Source organism: Gavia stellata, chromosome 16 (assembly GCF_030936135.1).
Source record: "Gavia stellata isolate bGavSte3 chromosome 16, bGavSte3.hap2, whole genome shotgun sequence".
In the NCBI taxonomy this organism is placed as follows: domain Eukaryota; kingdom Metazoa; phylum Chordata; class Aves; order Gaviiformes; family Gaviidae; genus Gavia; species Gavia stellata.
Window position 1 is genome coordinate 2,848,703 of NC_082609.1, and position 23,982 is coordinate 2,872,684.

The 23,982-nt window shown below is 41.4% G+C and overlaps 1 protein-coding gene across 2 annotated transcripts in view; it reads right to left on the bottom strand.

Annotated features, from left to right (window-relative positions):
- FSTL4 (follistatin like 4) overlaps positions 1-23,982 on the bottom strand; it is a 234,106-nt gene that overhangs the window by 12,806 nt on the left and 197,318 nt on the right. Inside the window, exons 8-11 of one of the 2 annotated variants that reach the window (XM_059825442.1) lie at positions 13,856-13,976; positions 5,744-5,905; positions 4,705-4,839; positions 3,190-3,216 (exon numbers count right to left, since the gene is read on the bottom strand). In XM_059825442.1, coding sequence (XP_059681425.1) covers positions 3,190-3,216; positions 4,705-4,839; positions 5,744-5,905; positions 13,856-13,976 — 445 coding nt within the window. The remainder of the gene's footprint in view (positions 1-3,189; positions 3,217-4,704; positions 4,840-5,743; positions 5,906-13,855; positions 13,977-23,982) is intronic. The other variant, XM_059825440.1, reaches the window with a different exon arrangement.

Below are 23,982 nucleotides of genomic sequence, written 5' to 3' on the forward strand. Positions count from 1 at the left end.
ACAAAGCAGGTTTTTTGCTAGACAAACCAGGTGCTTTATTGTGACTTACGAACTATTTGCCAAGTCTTGACTAGGATATATCTCTAAACAGTCTCATGGACATTGGTAAAACAGACTCCACTCTTGATTACACTACTGCAAGTCCTCAGTCTGGGGAATTATTTCAGTACAGAGGTGGGCAATGGAGAATTTTGCTCAGGTGTGTTATTTATACCAGTGAGGCAGGTACTAGATTGGGAACTAGGGGATTAATGAGGAGCATTTTTCTTTTTTCCCCTCTATCTGAAGACATTTCAGGTTGGATGACACAACTAGTTCAAAAACTAAAGGCCTTTTATAAAAGGCAACATACCTCACCTGTGTAACAGAAAACCTAATATAAGAAAAACCCCATTAAGAATGGGGAGGCTCTCCTAAACATAACAGTTCTTGTTCGAACCATTCCACATGAAGTTGACTCTAACATCTTTATTTTTTAAAAACTTCAGGAGGACACCTGATGACAACAAGAGTTTTCTTTATTTGCAGAACACAGTCTCCATCTGAGTGCACATTGGTATTTCCCTCCTTTGAGATCAAAGGGCAAATTTGTCATTATAGAATACTCTCTTTTGATCTGATACTTGAATAATTTTCCTCAATTTAATCTAAATGCTTGGAAGTATTTTAGAACTTAAATTTGGTCAAAAAAAGGCTTTCAGCTTTTTAAGTGCATACATTCATACAACCAATGATTGCCTGCTGGCATGATAGTCTCCCTTTATCCGGGTACAAAGCAAGCAACACTGCAAAAATGAACACTGTCTGAAAACAAATCTCTGCCTTACATTTGGGCTACTTGTAGTTTTCTCGTACCAAATTAAAAACTAGTTTGTACATTGAGTAAATATTGCACCTGCTCCCAGTTCCATGTGTAACTGGCCGGTCATGCTATTGCACTCATTTCTTGAGGTTTTACTTGTGCAGGGTCTGTGAAAGGTTTTGAGAACAGACTGATTGACTTTTAAAATGACCAACTACTTCTGTTAAAACTTTGACTTGCAGCAAAAGCTTGCTCTACACAATATTCTGCCTAGGCTCCCAATAGCTTTAGATACTACAGACCTTGTGGGCACGAGGGTGTGATCATTTTAAAGGAGCTCAAGTCTACCAATCCATTTGTTAATATTGCTACTTACACATACGTTTGCATTTTAACAGAATTGAAAGAATACCATTCCTCTCTTCCAGCTTTCTCCGTGCCAAGTTTTCACATGCTAAAGTACGTTCCATGGATTCTTTGTCTAGAATGAATGTGCCGATCAAATACTATAGAACAACACAGGCAGGGGAATAAACCTGCTCTAACGATACTGAATTGTTTACGAACATCAATAGTAAATCTGCTTTTACTGCCCATGTTTTCCCTGCACATTGCTCATACTTTCATTTAAAATGTGCAAGGTTGATAAGCAGTTAAGTCCATATTGTTTAGCAGAATTGTAATAAGACTTTCTGCAACCAACTTCTTAGTTGTTCTTTAAATATTACCATACTTCTACATCTGGTAGGGTTATCCAACTATTTCCTTTAAAAAGGAGCATAAGGGATGCAGTATATAAACAGCCATGTAGCATCATGCAGATGATGCTGGACTGATTAGATGCACTAGAGATTTCACTTCCAAGCAGAAGGGAAATAGCAATTCTTAGTGCCCACAATGCCATTTACAGGAGCATCAGCAGTAAAGAGACACTCTTCGTTGCTGTGCACCAGGCACTTGCAGGTGGCATATTTTGGAATAAGTGCTGGAGAGCTGTCTTAGGCGGCTATGCCACGTCTCATGACCTCCAGTCAGCTCCGTCTGCTGCGTGTACGCGTCTGCAGCCGGCAGCAAGACAGCAGGTACGCATCAGGCGTTCGCATACCTGGCCGAGGTAGCACCAGTCACTAAGGGCTGGCACTTTCCTTCTGCCCCTAAAATCCTTTGGACCAAGCCACCGCAAACCAGAAAGCTCCAAGCCAAGGGCATGAAGCACAACTGTCATTTTGGGCTCCTGGAGGCACTACTTACGAAAGGGTCTTTGCACCCTCCGAAGGCGGAGTGAGTGGGCAGCCCTTCCTGGAGGAACAACGGCAGGGAGGGGGGTTTGCCGTGGGCAGGGGGACGCAGTTGAGAGCAGTTTGTAAGTGCCCAGAGACCTACTCCGCAAGGCTGGAAGGACACGAAGGTCCCAGCTTCCTCAAATGCAAGTGGCAGATGTAAGAACTGGCTGACGCCTGGACTTTGATCCAAGAACCTTCCTCCAGCGAGCTGGATGCCCTGCTCACAGCCCCCAGGAGCCCGAACCGGGAGGCTCCGCATCCACGCACCTGGGCACCGTACCTACAGAGGCAGACGGGCGAGCCGCTTGAGAGCTCCTTGGGCTTTTGCATGATGCGTCTTACTGTGCGTTCTGCAAATTATGACGGCACAAGCGCGCACAAAATCAAATAGATTTTCATTTCAAGTGCCTCCATAGTATCTTTGAGTCAATTAGCTGTTTAGGATGGGTTTTTTTCTAATTTGGCTTCCAAGATACACAGATGTTGATCTTGTGCAGGGCACACTATAAATTTAATCAAACTAGAGATCTTAACTGCCAATTAAAACAAGGAGAAATGAGGCAACCTTTACCCTGCATTGATTTAAAGGATAGAGGGAAGCAAAACCTGTTGTGGGATTTTTTTTTTGCCTAACAGTCAAGAACACAATTTTTGTTGCTCACCTAGTAAACATCAATACGTGCTACTAGGGAGGAAGAGCTTGAATCGCTTGCTTAAAAATGCAGTGTATTGAATTTATGTCTTACTCGTTCAATTATGGTAATTTGGGAGCACTTCTGACACTTGTGCAATTGTTAATGCAGCTTGAGAATCTCAGGCTACTCACACTGGTGGCAGTTTATATAAAATTCACATTTTGATATATTTTACGGTCATCTATTATTTCATAGTGGGAAAATGTAAGAAGTTATAGGTACGATTTGTATTACGAGAGTGACATCTCTTATGTGAATAGTTCAGCTTTTAAATGTCTGGTCTGTACTTCATCTGGTAACTGTGAAAGTTGATCGAGTTAGTGGCAAGCCAGTGGAGAATGGCCCATCATGGAATTATTAAAGCAGACAAGCACATTATCACTACGACAAAAGAACTTTACTGCAGTACCTTCCTCTCGCCACAGTATGTTTGCAACTGCAGCATCAGAAAATTGGGAAAGCCAGAAAATAATCAGGAAAAGAAAAAAACAACAAAACAATGTCAAAATTTTCATTGCAGCAAGTAACTGAATTAATACTCATGTTTACACGAACTGTTTAATTTGTGAAAACTCTGTAACATTCATTCAAACAAAATATCAGGAAAGACAGATATTTCTAAATACATTTGCTCCTTCTAGAGACAATTCTGAAACTTTAACATGGGAAAAATCCTCACTGAAACGAGCACAACTTTAGCCTGTGCAAAGATCAAAGTCTTAATAAAGAGAAGACATTCTCTTCAAATCTAACTGGAGGTATGGTACAGGCTGTGATTTTCTGAACAGGTTCAATAAGCAAACATGACATCTTTCGGAAGCCTGAGACTGGCAGTTAGAGCAGCTGCACACTTTGCTGCATTTCTTCTTGGAATTTCATGCAACTACATTCTCTTTTAGGATTCAAATACTCTTTGAAAGTACTTCTGTATTTGAATTTCTGTTTAAGATACATCCAATTATTTCTCAACATACTGTAATTTCCCTTGCTCAAGTATTCAAGGGAAAAATTAACAAGAGTACATAAATCTATTTAATGAGGAATAGAATATATTTTCCAAAGAATCACCATGAGAGCGCATATTTATGGCTAACTTTGTTTTCAATTCTTGCTCTATATTAACAGCCAGAAGAGTAGCAAAAATCCCATTTGCAACTAGCCTTTTAGTATCACCGTGAACCCAGGTGATCTCCTAAGTAGTTAAGACAGCAGAATTAGGAAGGATCAGGCCTCTGGGAGCTTTTCCACTGGGGCAACTAATCACCTCCTTCATTAATTGTGTTTTGGGGACAGTGTGGTCAAGATAAGACTGCCGCTTTCCTACAGGAGACATGGGGACAGTGCGGTCAAGATGAGACTGCCACTTTCCTACGGGAGACATGCAGCTAAGAGTGGCTGGGAGAATATTTGTCTTTGAAGTGGAAGATAATTTCACACCAAGGGAAACCTATTTTGCTCGTTAGTGGTGTAAAAGTAGGTAAAATAAATAATTCAATCAGAATATTTTTCAAGCATCTAACTATTTAAGAACTTTGACTCGTAAGTGGCTTTAAAAGAAGACTTGTACAGAAATCAATGAAATTTATTTTCTGAAACCGCATGTAATTCGACAAACCATTTGGTTTTGGATTCTTTTATATCTAAAACTATTGCCAATTTGCTGCTTTAGTAAAGGTGTTACCCATACCATACTTCTGGCACAAGAAAGGCATCATCGTTCTGGACAAGGAGATTTTACCTTCCTCACGCCGTTCCCTCCCAAAACAGTATCCAATCCTCTGATCAATGCGCAGACAAAATTGTCATTACCTTACGAGTAAGAGCCCAACATACCGCATGCAATGGACTGAACTATTAAATTGCAGGTATACCACTACATTTAAATACACTTTAAAGAAATAAATATACGGAAAATTAAGCTTACGGGTCTTTCTTGCCGAATCTTCTATGAAAAGTGAAGATATGTCCTCATCCACTCCCACCTCATTTTTAGCAATGCAGGTATAGGCACCAGTGTCTTCGTATCGAACGCTACTGATATGAAGTTCGCTTCCGTTTGCTGTAAGAAAGACACCCATAAACAGTGTTCCTCATTGCTGCTAATTGCTTTTACTGCCCTTAATTACCTTCCATTGCCGCAGCCGCCCGGCAAAGGCTCGACAGGGTGGCTTCACCGCATGATGTTTCCCTGTACATAACTACAGGTATTTGGGGGATTCTCATGAGAGCTGATGTTTTGCTTCTTTCCATTAGCACATACACACTCTGCGCCAGAAACGACCAAAGAACAATCCCAAATGCAAACAAGAAATTACATTTCATTTATTTCTTCTTGTTAAAAAAATTGCTTTGGCTTTAGTGGAGAAAAATTCACTTCAATTTTGCAAATGGTTTTTCATCAGATCACCAAAAACTTGGGTTTGGGAGGGGTCTTTCTACAGTTCCTCCTATCATTTTGCTTTCTGGAGTGGGACTATTGCCTAAAACCTTTGGAAGAATTGCAAATAAATATTTTTGCCTTTCACTGTATCTGTTGCACCCTCATTTGAACAAGGACCAACAGGAGTCAAGAGCCTGATTCCCTCTGCGGAGGTGGGTGTGAGAAGATGGGGGAACCGCAGCCTGATTCTCAGCTGACTTGCATCCAACATAGTGCTTATTCATGAATAAATAATTCAATGTGTTTATCTTCTGATCTGCACAGCTGTACACAAAAGACGAGGCAGTGGAGAACCAGGCACGCTGTCTTTTAACGTAACAGCATTACCACTTATATCAATCAATGCTGTATTTCCCGAGAAAATCACAGGAGAAAAAGATAAAAAGAAGGAACAGCGGTTTTGTAACACGATTTCCAACAACTGTGGCTTAACAAAAGTACAGGAACTTCTAGTTTAAAGTGCAAAATAATCCTTCTTAATCCCCATCTACAATACTTTAATTAATCAGAATTCTGTTCTTACCTAGGAGCGTTAGTTGTTTGGATAGTTTTGGCATGATATCAATGCCGTTCTTTAGCCAGGTAATTCGGGGATTAGGGATGCCTTCGGCGTGACATCTGAGGCTTGCCGACACGCCAGGCTCCTGTGCCTGCGTTTCAGGGTAGACGCGAATCACGGGTGGCACTGTGGGAAACAAGGAATCGGCGACTTTAAACTCCCCCGCCAGGTGCCATCCCTCGGCAGTGGCTCGAGAGCCGCTGCCTTCAAACGGCGCTGCAGGAGAGGTCTGATCCGAGAACCGGGGAGATAGGCAACGCCTTGGCTTTCAGTGCAAGCTACAGTAATGATTTTTCTACAGCTCAGCTTTCGGGGCAGAAAATAGGAAACAATAATGGAAAAGAGTAAACTAATAAACCAAAGCCAGGGAACAACCTCGGTATCTGGTATTTAGATCGTTCTTGCTTGTTCTGGCTTTCTTTCATTACGTGACTGACTGAACTTACGTAAAGTTGGATTAAAACCTAAGGTGGGTACTCATATATTTAAAAGTTAAACTCCAAACCTTCGCTCAATCTAGTAAGAAAGGAATTGGAGCTCTTGCCTATTAGAAGTAGCATATTATTCAACATTTTAATTAAATATCCACCAGGAAATAGCCTATACATTCACTACCTGCTATTCCGAACAAATGAAGTGCTTATAAATTACATCTCTTTTTTTACAAGAGGCTTTCAAAACATGACTTACCTTGTTTCAGGAAGGCCCCTCTGAACTATTTAATATACTCAATTGGCAAAACTACTAATTATATTACAATTTCAGACGAGTTCATTGATTTTCAATCATGTTGCCTTCATTGCTCAAATCAACAAGGCTTAATATCACCCATTAACTACTTCTTAACGATTTACTCACATACTTTAAAGAGAATTTGCAATATTGCAGTATCAGTGAAAAATATCAGTGGGACCCTCCTTCCTTTCATTCAAGGGACATAATAAAAGGAAACGTGAGGATGTGCCGTATCACGGCTGATGGTATTTGAAGGATGGTCATGGACTGCTGTGTTTCATCATCAAGTGGTCAACCTTTTTACCAGATTGGGAGATTATGGGACTCGTGATGTAACTGTTGAAAGGTATACAGTTTTGTAAAACCACGGTCAGAGCCAAATGTGGATGCGGTATGTAGGGGCCTAACTTCTTCCTCAAGGAAAATGAGTTTTGGGGACAGTGTGGTCAAGATAAGACTGACGCGTTCCTGCGGGAGACATGCAGCTAGAAGTGGCTGGGAGAATATTTGTCTTTGAAGCAGAAGATAATTTCACACCAAGGGAAACCTATTTTGCTCGTTAGTGATGTAAACACAGGTAAAATAAATAATTCAATCAGAGCATTTTTCAAGCATCTAAATATTTGCCAGCACTCTGCTGGCACTAGTGGAGGATTGAGGAAAATTTGTGGGGTCTTTTAGAAACCCTGAATGAGTCAATAACAAGCTTCCACTGGAAATCACTGGCTTAAGGTACCTAACTCACTGTTGTGTTTTTATATAGCCCATCATTAGGCTCCAGGACTGGCAAAATTAAATTGACTTAACAGTTGCTTTAAAATAAAATAAAATCTGTGTTTGCAGCTTGCTATGTGTCTACATATCCATATGGGGACAGTTTAAATAATTATCTTCACTAGCATATACTTTCCATCTTTCTATTTTTTATGGGTGTTACCAGAGAGAGATGTATTTTACTTCTGTCTTACCTACCAGCTGCCAAGTATTATCCAGAGCTGAGTCATCAGCTTGGAAGGAAATCAGCCACGACAGAAAGCCCTCAAGTCTACTTGGTTTTTATAGCTTTAAAAGCGAAAGGTTGTTCAAGTGTAATCTGAGAGGAAATGCCTAGGGGCAACCGGAGAGACAAAAAAATGGGGACTTTTAGCGAAGGAATGGCTTTAAACTTCACCTCTGCACTGGACATGTGGATTTACTTCCTTGTCTCCTATTTCCTTCACGTGAGAAGAAAAGAAAATGTGTTGTAAGATGCAGGGCAGTGAGTGAAACACCATGTAAGAGCTCTTTAATCAGGAGCTTACCCAAAAGACAAGGTTTGTTTCACTAAATTGAGTTTGCAAATCCTAAATAAAAGCATTTACTAGCTTTTTACCTTCTCTTCCTCCCATTGCTGTCAGGGTTACAGCCCCTCCTGACTTCAGGAGGCGGCAGATCAAGCGGAAGGAGAGCAAAGGAAGGGATCTGCTGCTGGAAATGGCTGGCAGCTGTCAGAGCCATCCCTGCGTTTATTTAAGGGACAGCGTCCAAGCAATTCAGGGGAATAAGACCGAGAGTCAGGAACTTCTGATTCCATCTGTACCTCGGAAAATTAATTTAGATTTCTCCGAGTCAGTGTCTCCAGGCACAATAGGATAAAGATAGTAATTTTCCTCCACTTTGACAGAATTTTATGAAGGTCCTGCACTCAATGCTTGTCTGATCTATGATTTTCTTGCTACTAGTAACATTTTTTGAACAAAACGGTTTAGGAACTGAGGTCCATTGAAAGTCAACATCCTTTGAAATTCAGACTCATAGATGAGAGGTGGTTTGTCTCCTACAAATGCATAGGAAAAAACGTACAATACCCAAGCAGGTTAGATGGTGGTGAAGTCAACTGGCAGTTAGCACTTAATGTCCCCAGGTACTTTCCTAATTCTCCAGACGGTACAAACCTGCCTCTTCTAGTCCACAAGCAATGCTGACCCTCTCTGCCTGGGGGTTTGCCTGCCCCAGCCTCTTGCAGACTTGCGTGCCCATGCTTGCAGCTAGCTACACGAAAAGCAGCTCTGGAGAAAAGCCTGCGAGGTCCCGTGCCCCATGCAGAGCTCTGCTCCTGCCAGAATACGGCTGCCTGCCTGGCTCCAGGCGAGACGGAGATCCCCCCAGTCGGCTCAAGCCCTTCTCTAACATAACCCAAATGGCCAAAGGCACCAGAGCAACTTTACTCCAAGCCTCGTGGTATTCCTTACCCATCAGCTCTTAACAGAGATAGAGCCCGTCCCAGACATCACCTATTGAACGCTCTCAAAACCAGCATGGGTGATCAGGTTTTCTTACAGAGGTTTTGCTTTAGGCTTTCCTCTTCACATGGACACTCACGTCTGCACTCCCAATGACTGCCACAAGGATCACGCTCCCTAGAAGCAGGGCACTCCTTCACAAAGCAGAGTTGCCTTGCATCTCTCAGTTTTTTGCCTCATATCATGTTATCCTGCATGTGAGTAATCCACGTATTTTACCTGCAGAGCTGGAAACACAATAGATTTATATTGCAAAAAGTAGCTCAGGGGTCCTAGACACTGAATCAATGTTCTGCATGAAAATTAGCTTAACTTGAAATTATAGTAAGGTTTGTTTTCACCTACAAAAATATGTGTCGCACCTCCACGCCTGCTCTCTTACAATTTTTCTGCTCCTTCCATTTTTAAACTTTTTATTTCTTCTCCCCTGTCTTACATAATTCATTGCACAGGTAAATTATTGCATGCAACTGCCTTGTGATAACAGCAAACTGCAGAATGAATTTTTATTGTCCTTGCTACAAATTATTACATTCCAAGTAAGCACATTTTACCTGGAAACTTGCAAAGATTTCAGCTCCGGACTTCAGAATATATGGATTATCCTTTGCTATTTCCCTTGGTGAATATATATCATTGCTAACCGTTACTGTGGCTGCAGCCAAAGACAATATAAAAATGCTATTATCTTAAGCAAAGTAGGAAAAAAGAGGCATTCAAAGAAGAAAGAGATTGGGTAGATTGCCTACTACTGCATACTGAGTAGCACCTTACCTGTGAGCCGACCAATTCATTACAATAAAACAGCTCAGGTGATAAAGCGCACGATGAGCACAAATGGCGGTATCAAGCCCCAAAGACATACATTGCTGCTACAGGACCTATATACTCCAGGGCTTAATAATAATTACTAGATTAATAATTTACTTGAGATTTTTTAATCTTTCCATTTATGACTTGAAACGAGTTTGCAGCATTACATGTTTTCTCTTAAAAAGCCGCATTAACAAAACTTCTGTGTTTAAAACATCTCACTTACTGGAACATTTGTCCTGTTGGACCCCTATAATCGGGCCGAGGATCGAATGGCTTTTTAAAACTGTTGTCAAGTAATACAATATTCTGATTTATGCTGATGTTTTCCAGAGTGCAAGGACCAAGGAAAATGATGCCCTACACTCAGCAGTCTCTTGATTTGCAAACTATCAGTTTTCATAGTTGATTACAATTTTATGAGATTCTTTATCCTCGGCAACTCTTTTTCTTCTTGAAAGTGATAAATTGCTTTTCCTCCCTACAGTTAGTGCATGCTGTACACATTTCCCAAGCAATAGCCATACATAGGAGAGAACATAATTTTCCTACTGTTCTTGGCTTCTTCTGATCAAAGATACCAGCACGCAAGATGAGTTCTTCATTCTTAAACTTTGTGCTGCCTTTCAGCGCGTTCTTTTCTTCCAAAGACATTAAGGGCCAGGTGTATAAATACACTGACTGAAATCTTACCACTGCTGTGAATCCTAAGACTGATGAGCTCAACCCAAACCTACCACATCAAATGTCACATGTAGGCTGCATTTCACATGTGTGCTTCATGCTACTTGCCCAGATGTGACCCAGTGGTTTGGGGCATTCAGCTGGTGATCTTCACATTTTCTGCCTACCAGGACCCTCATCTCCGCTTGTCAAAAGGAGCATCTGACCTACCTGTGTTACTTGTGATATCCTGAACCAGCTGATACAAAGGGAAGCACTGCACGCCATTCAGCAGTCGAGCAAAACAAACCTTCTTTTCCCCTTCAGAAAGGTTGTTTTGGAGAGGATCTTTAGACATGTCTAGACTGCGCAACGCCTGATGCCGAGTCAGACAACATGGAGTTGCTTTTAGCATTGCATCGTAGCCTGGTTAAACAGCCCAAGCGCAGTGCTGCACGCACGTGGCTGGGTTGTGCGGCACAGGTAGAGCGGCAAGCGTCAGTAAGGACACCGCTTGCCTGCCGTGGACAAGCGCGCGCCCGCCTTTCAGCAGGATTTGACTGCGACGAAGTGGGTTTCCTTTCCTTGGGCAACACAAGAAAAACCGTGACGACACATGGGGATGAAAGCAAGGCTCTCTATGGGTAAACTTCTGATAAATTTGATTAGTCTGTAATACATTCAACTAGAGCTCTGCATCCCACACACTTCTAATTTTTGTCAAAATTGGGCTCTAAGCTTTCTACTTAAGCTTATATTTCCTAATTTCCTGTATCACCTAATCAATGAGCTGTTACAAGCCAGTGTTATGTTCTAAAAAGAGACAAAGGAGAAAGTAAAATAAAGAGAATATGTGTGATAAAAGCATGTGAAGAGGGTGCATATAACTAGGATCAGATTCTTTTAAGGAGAAAGAAGGCAATGAAAGGAAAATATTTCGTAAGCTGGACCGATGAGCCTCAGTGGGAACAGTAAGCCAGGGCCCAGGTGGTACAAAAAGGATCATAGGACACTGGAAGAGTTTTGAAAAACACTGAATTTAACTGAAATGCAGTCTAAAAGTTGGGACCTGCCTGCACAGACACAGCGAGCTTTGGAACGGTTGGGGATAAACCCTTTTACTTCCAGTTGGTTCTTCTTTCTCTAACCTTTCCCAAGAGAGAAACTTGGAGTTTTCTCTATAAAAAAATAAAAAGAATTCTGATTGTTTTCATAGAATTAAAAAACCCCTGAGTTTTTGCTGTTAGAAGCGTATCAGTCCCTCCCTGGAGAAGACAGGCGAGCAGATACACCTGAGTTCTGGCTGACTTGGTTCTGTCACATTCTCTTACAGTTTTAGTCCAATACAGAAAAGCAACAAAAACCCTCCTGAGTTGAAGATGGAGTTTTTAGTTTGATACAGACAGACAGAGACAAGCCCCAGTGCTGAACAGAGCCCATCAACTAGACTTAGATTCTCGGCATCTCCACCCAGTTCAGCTCGGCTCAGTTTCTTCCCTCTACTCCTGTCAAGAGAAATTCCTCAATTTGTCCTTTAAGTTACCAAAAACTGGGAAGGATTTCCTGAGCAGGGCTCTGCCTTGGGAACCCCCCCATGCATCTGAAGGTAAGCAACGTTGTCCTGTCGTCGGTGCTGTTGCCCCAACATCAGTTGCTGGAGAAAGCCACGACACAGGCAGAAAAGCAGAGAATTTAGTGATGTAGGCAGCCAGCCAGCCACGTCAAAAACTGCAAAAACCCAGCTTTGCGAAGCCTAATGGCTCGTGTGGGAATATCAGATGCTGTAAGACAAAGATTTCTAGACCTCCAGTGTTTTCTAGCAAGCCTGTGTCGTTAGCAGAATGCATAGCATTTTTTGCAGTATTTAGTTGACTATATAGCAACATTAAAAAGCCAACACGGATAGGGGTTTTTTTTTGTATAACAGTGTTCTTGTATTAATAAGAAAAACCACACGCAGCTGTGGTGTGAAACTTCCATTTAAAAAGAAAATGGGATCTTTCAACAACAAGTTAAATCTAAGTGGCAGGCATGAGTACGAAACGAATCAACCTCTCCCCATGCTCCATGTAGCTTGCCTCTCATTTTGGTTTTAGTTTCAAAGCCTTTGGGCCTTATATTCTCAGTGATGATAAAGTCTACATTGTTGCCTGCCAACTAAACTCCATTCAGGGCTCATAATATATCACATAATATACACAGGATTAAGTTGTTAGCTCACGTTTCTTTCAACTGCCATTCATCAAACAAATAGCACTTTGAGGAAGGAAACCTATTTTCCCAGCTGCAGCATGCACAATCTAGTTATCCACATTGCTGAGACTTTACATTCTACTATCTCAAAAGATGACAAATTATCATGTAGAAACATTAAGTCAGTTTTCATTCAAATCAACTGGATGCTTCGTGCTCTCCTGTAGGTACTCGCTGTGGGTGGGGAGCACTTACACACGTCCAGAAGACCTGAGCTGCAGTCAAACCTAAACCCCACATCCACCACGGTGCTTCTTAAAATGCATAAATACCCCTTTTTACTGTTTCTCTTTGTGCCAGCCTCTCTCTATTAACCTGTGTGTAGCTATCTGCTCTTACCAGTTGACAGCTCTCCCTTGTAGAGGTCTGTGCACATCTACAGAAAGAACTAAGTATTAATTTTCCTTATAATATATCCCCTGTAATAAAGTTACTGAATTTTCCTGTAAAACTAAACACTTTTATACCGGAGTACGTCAAAATCTATCCATGGTGAGCAACGGGTTACCCTGTCTCCTATTCTGGAGATACTGCTGGTCATATCAGCACATGTAAATATGGGTTTAAAGCTGGACAACGACTTTGCTGCTGCGGGGATGGATACTCCACGGGCAGGTCCCTTGATGAAATGCCTGTTTAAGCTAATGTAATTTTAAACTAAATCCAACTGACTGAGTCTGAGATCAGAAGAAAGATAGTAAACGCCTTAATATAAGTTCCACCAGGCGCAAATGTAGTCCAGGACGGAGGTGAATGAGAATGCTGGAACAGGGCCCGTGCGATTCCCTCGCCTGTAAAATGGTTTGCCCTCATTTTGCAATCCAGCGGGCCATATCTTTAGCCAATGTAAATAGCCCTCAGCGAACCAAGCTGACTACAACCAGGTAATAATCTGATACGTAGCTGGGAGTTAGGTAGCTAGTTTTGGAAACACTGTGCTGTATTTATTTAAATATCCTGGGCTATTTCATGCAACAGAAATGATTTTCTGGAAGAAGAAATCATTGAAACAATGCTTCTGTTACAAAAGTAGTCATTAGTCTAAGAGATGCTTTGAAACACTGCTCTTAACTCTATGGAGATGTTATTGACAGCTTGTTTTACAGTTAGGATACCTGCTGAAGCCCCGGTAATTATACACGTCCCCCCTCGGTACCTTTCTTTTTGATTGCCTGTGTGATAGGACGAGTGAGCAAACCCCGAGCTGCATTCGCTCTCGTACACAGACAATTCGGTGCGTGGCTTTTCACGTCTCTGGGCAAATGAGATTAACACGCAACTTTGCTTACGGGAACGTTGTCATGGATTGTCATAGATGCCATTTACTAACCATTCACCTGAAGGATGTGGGTCTGATACAGCTCTTCATAGCCGTAGGCATGACAGGTGTAATTGCCCATGTGAATAGTTGTTACCTTGGTGATGTAGAGGGAATCGTCTTCTCCAAAATCCTGTATGTAACAAAAGACAGGAAAGGTGCCTTATTATTTAGTAAAAATATTTTAAACAGCACGTAAAGGGAGACTACCTGTTCAGTGGTTTTGATAGCACCGCAGCTTGGCAACACGGCTTGAATTTTGAACAGTAAGTTTTAAAGTTCATAAATCAACATGCAGGGAGAAAATGAGCAGCAATTTAAGAGTAAGGCAAAGTAACTCATCTGAGAACATGAACTTTTGTGCTGGTTGCTAACAAGGTGCTCTTTGCACATAAAAAAGATGGCAATCTCCAGCTGTTTAATTTATGGGGGAATTTAATATCTACCGGTTAACCTCAGATGCATAAAATGCTAACTTCTGGGTGGGTTAAGGTTTTCTTTATCTATACTGGCTCTTAGAAAACGCACTGCAACCTTGAGACTTGATGAGAAAGAACTCAAACTGTTCGTCACTTATCTCAGACAATATCCTGGGCACGTGAAAAGGAAGAAGACAAAAAGAATTTTCTCAAAGAAACTTGGTTTAATCTGTAACTGCTTGACAAGTATCTTTCTTTATCCCCTTCCTCTTCCTAGGTCTGCTCTTGCATTACTTCAATTTTTGATTATAGATGGGGAGAATATGAGTTAGTAGAGAGGTTCTGGCACTTGAATACGTTGTACCAGTGCCCTGCTTAGGAATTTATTTCAAGTTATAGTTAACAGAACCACAGCACTGATGGGTCTACGAAGCAGCTTCTCTTGTTACTCCATTAACGTTCACACTTCTGTAGCTCCAGAATGTTAGTACTTCTATGCAAACCCAGAGGATACATTTAAAAAACAGTTCATGAGCTTAAAGAACGATTTTTCTTTAATTAGCTCCATACGTGAAGCACGCTAAACTACACTCTTTGCAGAACTTCACTGAAAAAGTATGGTAAAATTCAGCTTGGAACCAGGGTGGCACAAACCCAGCACGAGAAGGTGTGTGTTGAAGAGTGGTTTTGCTCATGAAAACCCAAGGACTTTTTTCACATTTCCAATGTGTAGGTGGAAAGCCAGCCTGCAGCCAAGGGGTGTATGGGGAAAGCCCCTACACGAAGTCGTGCCTGCTGCCACCCTTGTCCGGCACGGCCCCCAGGAGTGAAACGGAACCGCAGCACCGTAGTACGGTGAGGACGTGGAAACTCACAGCCAGAGTCTTCCAGCACGACTTGATCCAACCTACCAGGTTTATGGCATAAAAGAGGAATGCAAATTCACTCTGCTGGTTGGGAGTCAAGAAGTTGGGTCCCAGTTTCTTTGTGATGGAGAAAGGGCTCCCTTTCTGCTCCCTTTCCCTGCTGTGCCCATGGCAGGTCCAACGCTACAAGGAACCAGCCTCATCCATGCTGTTACTGCCAGACCCCTGCCAGGTGCTCAGAAATTATGAGCAGGAGTTGTTTGATCATCGGATGGGCTGCTTTCTAAACCAAAACCATTTGGGGCTCCTTATATCTCACATTTTCTGCCTCTTCAGGGTGCATCTGCTTTACAGTTTGAAGCTTTCCTTTCCAGCCATGACACTTTGAACATTTTTCGAAGGAAGCTGCAATCCTGAGGCAGACTTGCAATGCCAGCTGGCACCCTTAAAGAAAAGTACAAAGTAGCCCATCTCTTGCAGTATGGGATTGATCTGGCACTACTTCTGCTGGCTCTTGAATCGTCTCCAATAACTTCTGTCTGGCACCAGAGAAACGTCTTCATGCCTCTCCTCTCAGTGGCAGGCCAGCAATTGGCAGGGGGGAAGGGAAGTTTGGGAGCTTGCCTGATTTTTAGACATGTTACAAGGCAAATTGAGAGTGAGCACCGAGAAATACAGAGTTTACAGGCAGGACAGCCACCCTTCCCAAAGCACAGACCTTGACCTGAGAGGGCACAGACATAACCACCCTGGTTCTACTATCTGCTACCCTGAGGCGTGTGCTGCCCCAATGTGCAAAAGTACAAACAGTTATAAAGAATAAGAGTAAATCCATAGATGATCCTAAAATTCATTACCTATAATCAAAAGCATCTCTGGTATTATTGCCACCTTGGGTGTCAGGCAGATTTGACACCTACACTATGGGATAAGCTGGTTAAGCTACCCAATACGTTATTACAAATATCTACTCAAAAATTCCCATTTCAAGCATTTGCCTGTTTTCTGGTCAGCTAGATCTTTCCTGACGAAAAGCAAAGATGCATGAGTAACTGCAAATAGAAAAGATATCAACCCTGTTCAAATGATATTTGCATGAGATAGAGAAAATGCTTGCACTGGAGGGGACTTAATAAATGTTTTTAAAGTTAATCCCAAGCAACTCAAATTGAGTTTAGATCAATAAAAGCGGGATGGCTACTTTTATGGAATGATTTATAAGGGGTTGTGGAAAAACAGGATAATAAAATCTCCTCTGTTTTAAGTATGTTGCTTCCTTTAAGATATCTCAGAAAAATATTATGAATGCTTGGTTTGTGCTCTGTAATTGTCTTTTTATGGACGACCTGTTTTTTCCAATGCATGCAAATATATTAATATAAGTAAAGACCCTTGCAAAAACAAACTGATGCAAGATTATAGTATTATTCTCTTCCTCTCCAAATGCATTTTTCTTGTAAAAAGAAGCTCATATTGGTAAAAGCATGGTTTATGACTTTTAAAAACTATTTTCTGACTTCTAGCACTTAAAGAAGGTTATCAAAGATGATTTAGGTTCACACCATATCATTTACGTCAGGCATAGAAGGAAATTATCTGCCCTGTATTAGAACTTGCACACACAGAGTAAATTCACATAAGACCACAACGCTATTAAGAATGACCAGCATTAGATGTGGGAAGGAAAAAGTGATTATGAAATTTAGGTTCAGTATTGAACCTTTTGTTGCTACAAAAAGAATACTGAATTCTCTAGCAAATTAATGACTCCTTCTGTGTGTTTATTGCAGCTCACGGTTTCTGCTTGTGTTTCCCTGCGGATATAATTAGTACATTAGGATTTCACAGTTACATTTTATATATATGCATGCATTCTTATGCAAAAGCGCTTTCTGTGTGTATTTTATAAGGGTATATTTGGGAGTGCTTTAAAACCCAAGCCCTAGAGCATTAGGAAATGATGAGTCTTTGATTCCTTAATAGCCTCTAACTCTACATCTTACCATCATCCCAGCCAGGAGTCCGGCAGCGCAGCGGGAAGCCGTCCCAGGCAGGCAGAGGTATTTGGGCTACTTCCCACACACCTCCATACTGCACTGCCTTTGGGAGCTCTTAGGAGCTGCTCCGACGCATCTCTTGCCACTGCCACGGTATTAACCGGGGTGTAAGTTAACGCTGACAGTGTGCTTTGCTGCTGTTTCGGTTTGCTGGGGAAGCCGTCTTCGACAGGGTGTAACAGCATAGCGCTGCACACAATTTTATCAAGCTGAGAAGGAACCGCAAGTCAATAAGGACTTCTTGCCTCTCAAAAACATGTATCAGGCAAGAGGGAGCTCTTTGAACAAAAGTTCTCAGAAATGCATTAGCACAAAACGTTTTTAGAGACCCCAGCTCTGAGCTCCATCCCTCCATCCAAACACGCACACGTAAGCTTGCTGGGAGAACTGGCAGGGGAGAGGATGGGGTGGGCAGAGGGAACGGGAAGAATTCATGCTGGAAAAAGGCAGAGGAAACACGTCATGTGCTTTGACTTTTTTCAGATGACTTTTACTTGCAAAGCCAGGTTTCCAATTCACCATCGGCCTGAACGCAGTCAGAGGGAACCATAAACATCTATAAAACTGACGTAACATAATTCTTCTCGCCCTAAAACTATCCCACTTATAAAGCAGAGTATCTCGGGGCTGTCCAGGAGTCTCAGCAAGTGCTGCACACCCCCCAGGAGCTGGGACTGCCCTACTCCTACCCCAGCAACGCCCAACGGTGAACTGAAAAGGCATTTTTATGTATCATCCCATGAAAAAGGAGAGGCAACCAGGAGAAAGGCAAAAAAGTAACTTCCGAGACATGGTTTTCCTCGTTTACCACAGAAGGTGAATTTTCTTGTGAGGAGGAAGAAACAGAAGTGATTAAAATAGAGGCAGAAACCATTCTAACCCCACAAACTGACGAGCCTTGCATGAAAGTGGCCAGATAAGGATAGGGTGTTCATCACCTCTATTTTATGAATTTCATTATAAAATAATGTTACACGTTCTGGTAAAAAAGAAAATTCAGGAAACTATGCTTGTAATTTCTCATAATTGATATGGTCGACTAGTAGTAGATGATAAATTGACTTCTCCAGCAGTTGGTCTCATGTTTTCTCTCCCTCTTTTGAATAAAAAGTTCTCTGCCCTTCACAAGCGTCTTTTATGTCTTCCAGTAACCCTTCAAATAAAGGACTGATTAAGTGACCTCAGAATACGTTTTAACTTCTGAAGATTAAAAAAATGCACCACCTTGCATTTTAAATTGGTAACAGCTCGGTAATCTACAAAATAATAAAAAAAAGTTGCTACTGCACACAGTCAATTTCAAAAATAACAAAGCAGATCCTAGAAAATGGATACGTACTTTTTTTTTGTATTGTATTTCCTTTCCATCACTGCTGATTACCCAAGACATCGATCTCTCCAAACAGGAGATTTTTCATATTTATTTATCCCATTCCTCCCTTCTAACGCATTCCCTGGCCATGCAATCTGCCGTGGCTCGGAGACACCGCGCTTAGAAATGTGTAAAACATTGCATATTGCTTGTAAATCTCGTTCACATTCTGTCTCGAGTGAAATCCAATATGAGATTGCAATGCCACAAATCTCCTGCTCTGACACCCAGGAACGCAGCCGGCGGAGAGGGAGCCCACATTAACCCAGGGTTGCCGAGCCGGCGGCCGGGGCGATGCCGGGGAGCGCGGGGCACTGGCCACCCCCCTGTTCCACCCATTTCAGATGCTTTTTCATGAAGCTTTCTAACACGTCGTAGGGTTGTTCCAGAATGGAAACGTATTTCAAACCCTTTACATTTTTGGCAAAGAGAATGGCTTGTTTTCCAGGAAGTCTGAGTAAGAAGAGGAATTAGCATAGAGTAGATTCAGGCTTATTATTTTGTAGGAGAACTTCCAGTTACTTGAGAAAAAAAATACTTGCCTTTTAGAAGAAGGAACATAAAAAGAAGTCCCAGTGACACAAACCCAGACGAGCTCCCCAGCTCTCGGCACACGTCACGCCGCAGTACGGCACTATGGGGTACATGCTCCCCGGGCGGCAGCCGCTGCCCAGCCCATGCGATTTTAAACCTACACAGTGATTTTAACCCCCCCCAGTTAGACATTGAATGCTCCCTAATATACGTTGGGGATGAGTCCCAAAGACGGTCGATACCCCCTCGCCGTGCTGATTTAAAAATGTTCATAGCAGAACTAACGACAGAGGGAATGGAGTTCCCCGAGTGCTTTTTTCTCTTAGGAGAATCCCACCGGTTGCTGGGTTTTCTTTCTAAAAAATAATAGTAATTCGCTTCACTTTTAAACCCTTCCCTTTCGGCCCTTTCCGCCAAGCCCGGGGAAGCTGGGAGCCTTCCCCATGCGGTCTCAGCGCCTACTGACAAAACCAGTCCAGGCACTGGGGCTAGCTGGTGTCACTGGTTTTCCACTAGACGAAGAGAAACGCCATCACAATTTCATAGTAACCAGCACAGCAATGAAAATGTATTAACTAGTTCAGGTTAAAAAAGCTTGCCTGATCCTCAGAGTCCTAGAAATCTCTTTCTGATAATGTTTACAGGGTTTTAAAACAAAATGTACCCAAGCATTTAATGAGATTATTATTATGCAAAATCTACAACAACGGCTACCACTTTGAAAATGATTTCTCCTCACTGATCAAATGTCTTTGATCTTTCTTACAATAGATTCATGAGTGATTCATACAAAAATAATAAAAACTAAATTAGTCATGGGGTCTTAAATCACTTTCTTTGGTGCTTTTAATAATTCACTTCCAGAGACAAGCCGAGAACTTATGCTTCATTAATATTATTTGTTCTTGGTTTTACACATGCTATCACTTAAGTAATTCAGAGGGAGAAAAATTCAGCCTTAAGCAAATGCCAGAAAACTATTGCAAACACAGCCTGATGGGGTATTAATTTCTCTTTTCTTGTTTTTCTGCTCAAAGAATTTAGCACAACATAAGACTTCGCTGGTGAGCAAAAAAAGTTTTTGGCTTCAACGTATGGAAACGAACTTCTTAGATAGCTGCGCAATTATAGTATCTATAAACATGGCTGACTTTCATATCCTGAGAAACTCAGAGACAATACAAGAAGGAAAATCAATGGTAGGTCATCCTGCTGGAGCTGTTGGAAGGGAGGAATTAGCATACCAGGGATTTAGTGAAATGGTTCTATTAATTGGATCTACTGGACATTTCAGAAAAATGCAAAGACCATGACTGAACAGGTAAGTACCGATCTTGGGAGGAAATTATATTCACGAACTCCAACTTTCTCCCTACAGTACAGAGGCAGATAATTGGGATTCATGGATTTTGGTCTGTAATTCGATTATCAGTTCCAACAGTCAGAGCAGGTATGGGAGAGTACAACTGATTTCAGAGAGTCCTAATTCATCTCAGTCTCAAGTTTTTTCTAACACTTTTTTTTTAAGCGTGCCAGTCTAGTTACCTTAATACTTCACAGCAGATGGGCTCACTCCTTTCTTCTTGCTCATTTTTAGAAGATTCACACTGTATTCATAATTCTGCTTTTCTGTTATAACACCCAGATGGAGTGCATGCAGTTCATCTATAGGAGAAGTTGCATCTAACATCTCAAGTTTCTCAAAAATTTCACAAGGTATGTGCCCTATACGTCTCTAAAAAATGCAAGCAAACCAAAACAACCCCATGCTGCTAAGAGTAACGTCTTCCCCCACAAAACAGGGCTGTTTAGGAAGGTGGAGCCTTAAACTCCACTGGGTATTTAGGACCAGGTGAACAACTCTGTTGTCTCCATGAAGGTATTTCTGCATCTGGAATCATCACATACAAACTTTGGTCTGTGACTGACAAATGAGCTATTCCAGTGAAGGCCCAAGTGGATACAAGTTCTGTGAACTTCATCATAGCAAAGTGAGAGACTATATATTCTGAAAATACTCTAAGTATTAATTTTCCACTTAACCTCTATTTTAGAGCCTGCAAAGACCTAAGATACTATAAGCACTGTGCAATTTCTTAAACTTCGATTTGAAAGAGAAAAAACTTGGCTCTAAACATGCAACTTCCTATAATTTACTCCCATGACTGTATTACTGCAGCATCTAGGACGACACAAGGTTTGATCATTTTAACGGCCCAATTTCTATTAGCAGGGAATTAAGTGGGGTTATTCACACATGATCTTTTTATTATTTAACAGTGAAACTACATTAAAAACATCAACGAGGACATATCGCCTTCATACAGCCTGTTTTAATGAGAAATCTAATCCAAGTGACTTGCACTTTAAAGGTTGGCCATTTGCTTTGCGTTTCAAATATTATACATGGAAAAACGGACATTTAAATGAACATGCATGAAATGCTTATCAGGGCAGGGAGGCATAGATCTTGTTAGAGCCACGAGATATACAGGGAGGTGAATCTTCCCGGGTGCACAGGTAGATGTGGAATATGAGCAATCAATGATTTAGGAGGTCATCTGTGCCCCCCCAGATTCACTTCTGCCGCCTCCACACGCTCTTTGCAGCGTGGACCTGGCAGAGGTTTGGTGGGCAGAGATGGAGGCAGGCTTGGATTCAGCTGGAATAAGGCACACAGATTTGTATGGGGAGGAGGAAAACCTGTTTGGAGAAGAGAATCACTCCTTTTCCTCCAAGCAGGGACTTACATCTCCAAGCTCAGCCCATGTATCTCAGGTGCCTCCGGGGTCCTGGGTGATGACAGGAACCCCAGCAGCAAAACTCAGACTTTCTTCACATGGCCTTAACAAAAGCAAACATGGCTGAAGGTGAGAGCAGAGGTCTCTCCAGCCGAGTTTCCTTCCCCTGACAGAAGGCAATGGCAGAGGAGACATGTGGGAACTGGGCGAGCCTTAGCAGGACACGCTGCTGCGCTCCCATCAGCCGCTGCTCAGCCGTTCCCCAAACCGGGGACTCGGTCCTTGTGATGAACTGCTCCTCCCCCGGACCCTGGACTTGTTTCATCACAGCTTCAACCCATCCGCCTTTCAGCCTGCGTGACTTCCCGACACCATAATACAACACTGAATATGTGTGAAGGTGGTGCGCGGGGTCTTTTGGACAGGAACATTCAAGACTGAGAATTTGGCACGTGGACTTCTTACAGGACATTTCTCCATGTACTTTGTGCAAGATGATTGATACACACAAGTGACAAGAGTAAACAAATGATATGCTGCATTTTGTTAACTCGTGGGAACATGCTTTTTTAAGGGCAATGATTGGTTTTTCATCAAACAAGGAAGGAGAAAGACAAGTCATAAAGTAGTTGCAAAGCACTCTCGCTCCCCTGCCTTTAACCCCCTTCTGCATCAGCAGAAACGAAGAAACCTGTATTCCAATCATCTGTAAAGAACAGCTTATCTTGGAACTAATGATCTAATGCAGATTTGAGTTAAAGTGTACGGATTAATATGAAATGAATAATGAAAGACACTCATGAATTTACGTTACAGCTACCTGTGTTACGCTTGGTAGTTCACCAAATTCTTATCTACCTGTATTCCGTAACATTTGTTTTCTTATGGTAATATTCTCTTCTCTATTGTTTATGTGTGCTTTCACCATTCTTCTGAAGAAGTAACTTTTGTTTATAAATTTTGTTTATAAATTTACGTATGTTTCTCTGGAGATAATGTCAAATCACATGAAACAATATCCTATAAATATTGCATAAATATATTTGACTCCATGAGGAGTCTATTATATTTCCAAATTGAGGAATGCTGTCATAATCACATATTTGGGAAAACATACTGCTTGTTCCTAGGGGACAAAAGTATATTATTTTGAAAGATGACACATTTTAACCACTTCACTCTTTGTAGTCAGAAATCAATTTATAGCTATCACAATCTTATCAGTTTCAGCTACATCATAGTTATTTTCTGCATGAGAGAAGTTAATGTGACTTTTTTAAAGCATAGCTGCAAAGAGACTTCTAATGGATAAATAATATGGATGGGTAATTTATGGATAAATAATATTTTTATGCTAAAAGCAATCTTAAATGTTTGCAAGAAAAATTGTTTAATTACATGTACCATTAAGATGGCTCTTTTGCAACAGCTATGTGACAACTCATTAACAGAGTTCTTCACAGACAGGACAAGAGAAATTATTAATATGTTGCTTATGAAAGCTTCTGATTAAGAGAGCAATGAAAAATTATTAATATTTTGTTGCCAATCAAGATATCACATAAAAATGATTTAAGTAATGCACTTAAACAACCAGGCTTTATAGTAATCTTCAACCTTTCAGTTCTGCGCAAATTTAGGATTATCTAGGTTTTTGTTGACCGTCTTTGTCACTTCTAGTATTAATCTGGAACACAGTCAACCATTTCTGGAGAGACTAAAGCCACGGAGGACTTTTCAGCGATGCCTCTCCTGTGCCACTCTCACACCTAGTTGGAAGGATTCTGTTTCTTCAAGTGTTAAGCTTCTATTTTCATCTGATTTCTTGAATTAGCATTTAGAAGAGAAAGAGTTTAATTGAAATATAATACGAAGATTTTTCCAAGTGTGTGAATATCCTGTAGGTTTGTATGTGATTACCACTGTGCCAGGAGCAGGGAGGATTTTCTTGAAGTTAAAAAGGTACAATTAATCTCCTGTTGGACTTCCAATTAGCCAAATTGCTAACCTTATTGTGAAAAGCAGAAATGCAATTGAGTTTCTGCTTGAGGCGTACTAAAAGAAAACTGAAGTAATTTAATTAACTGACTTCAAGTGTATTAAGAAGCACGCTGCCTTTACTTTCCTGCTGTCAATGCCTTCAAATAGAT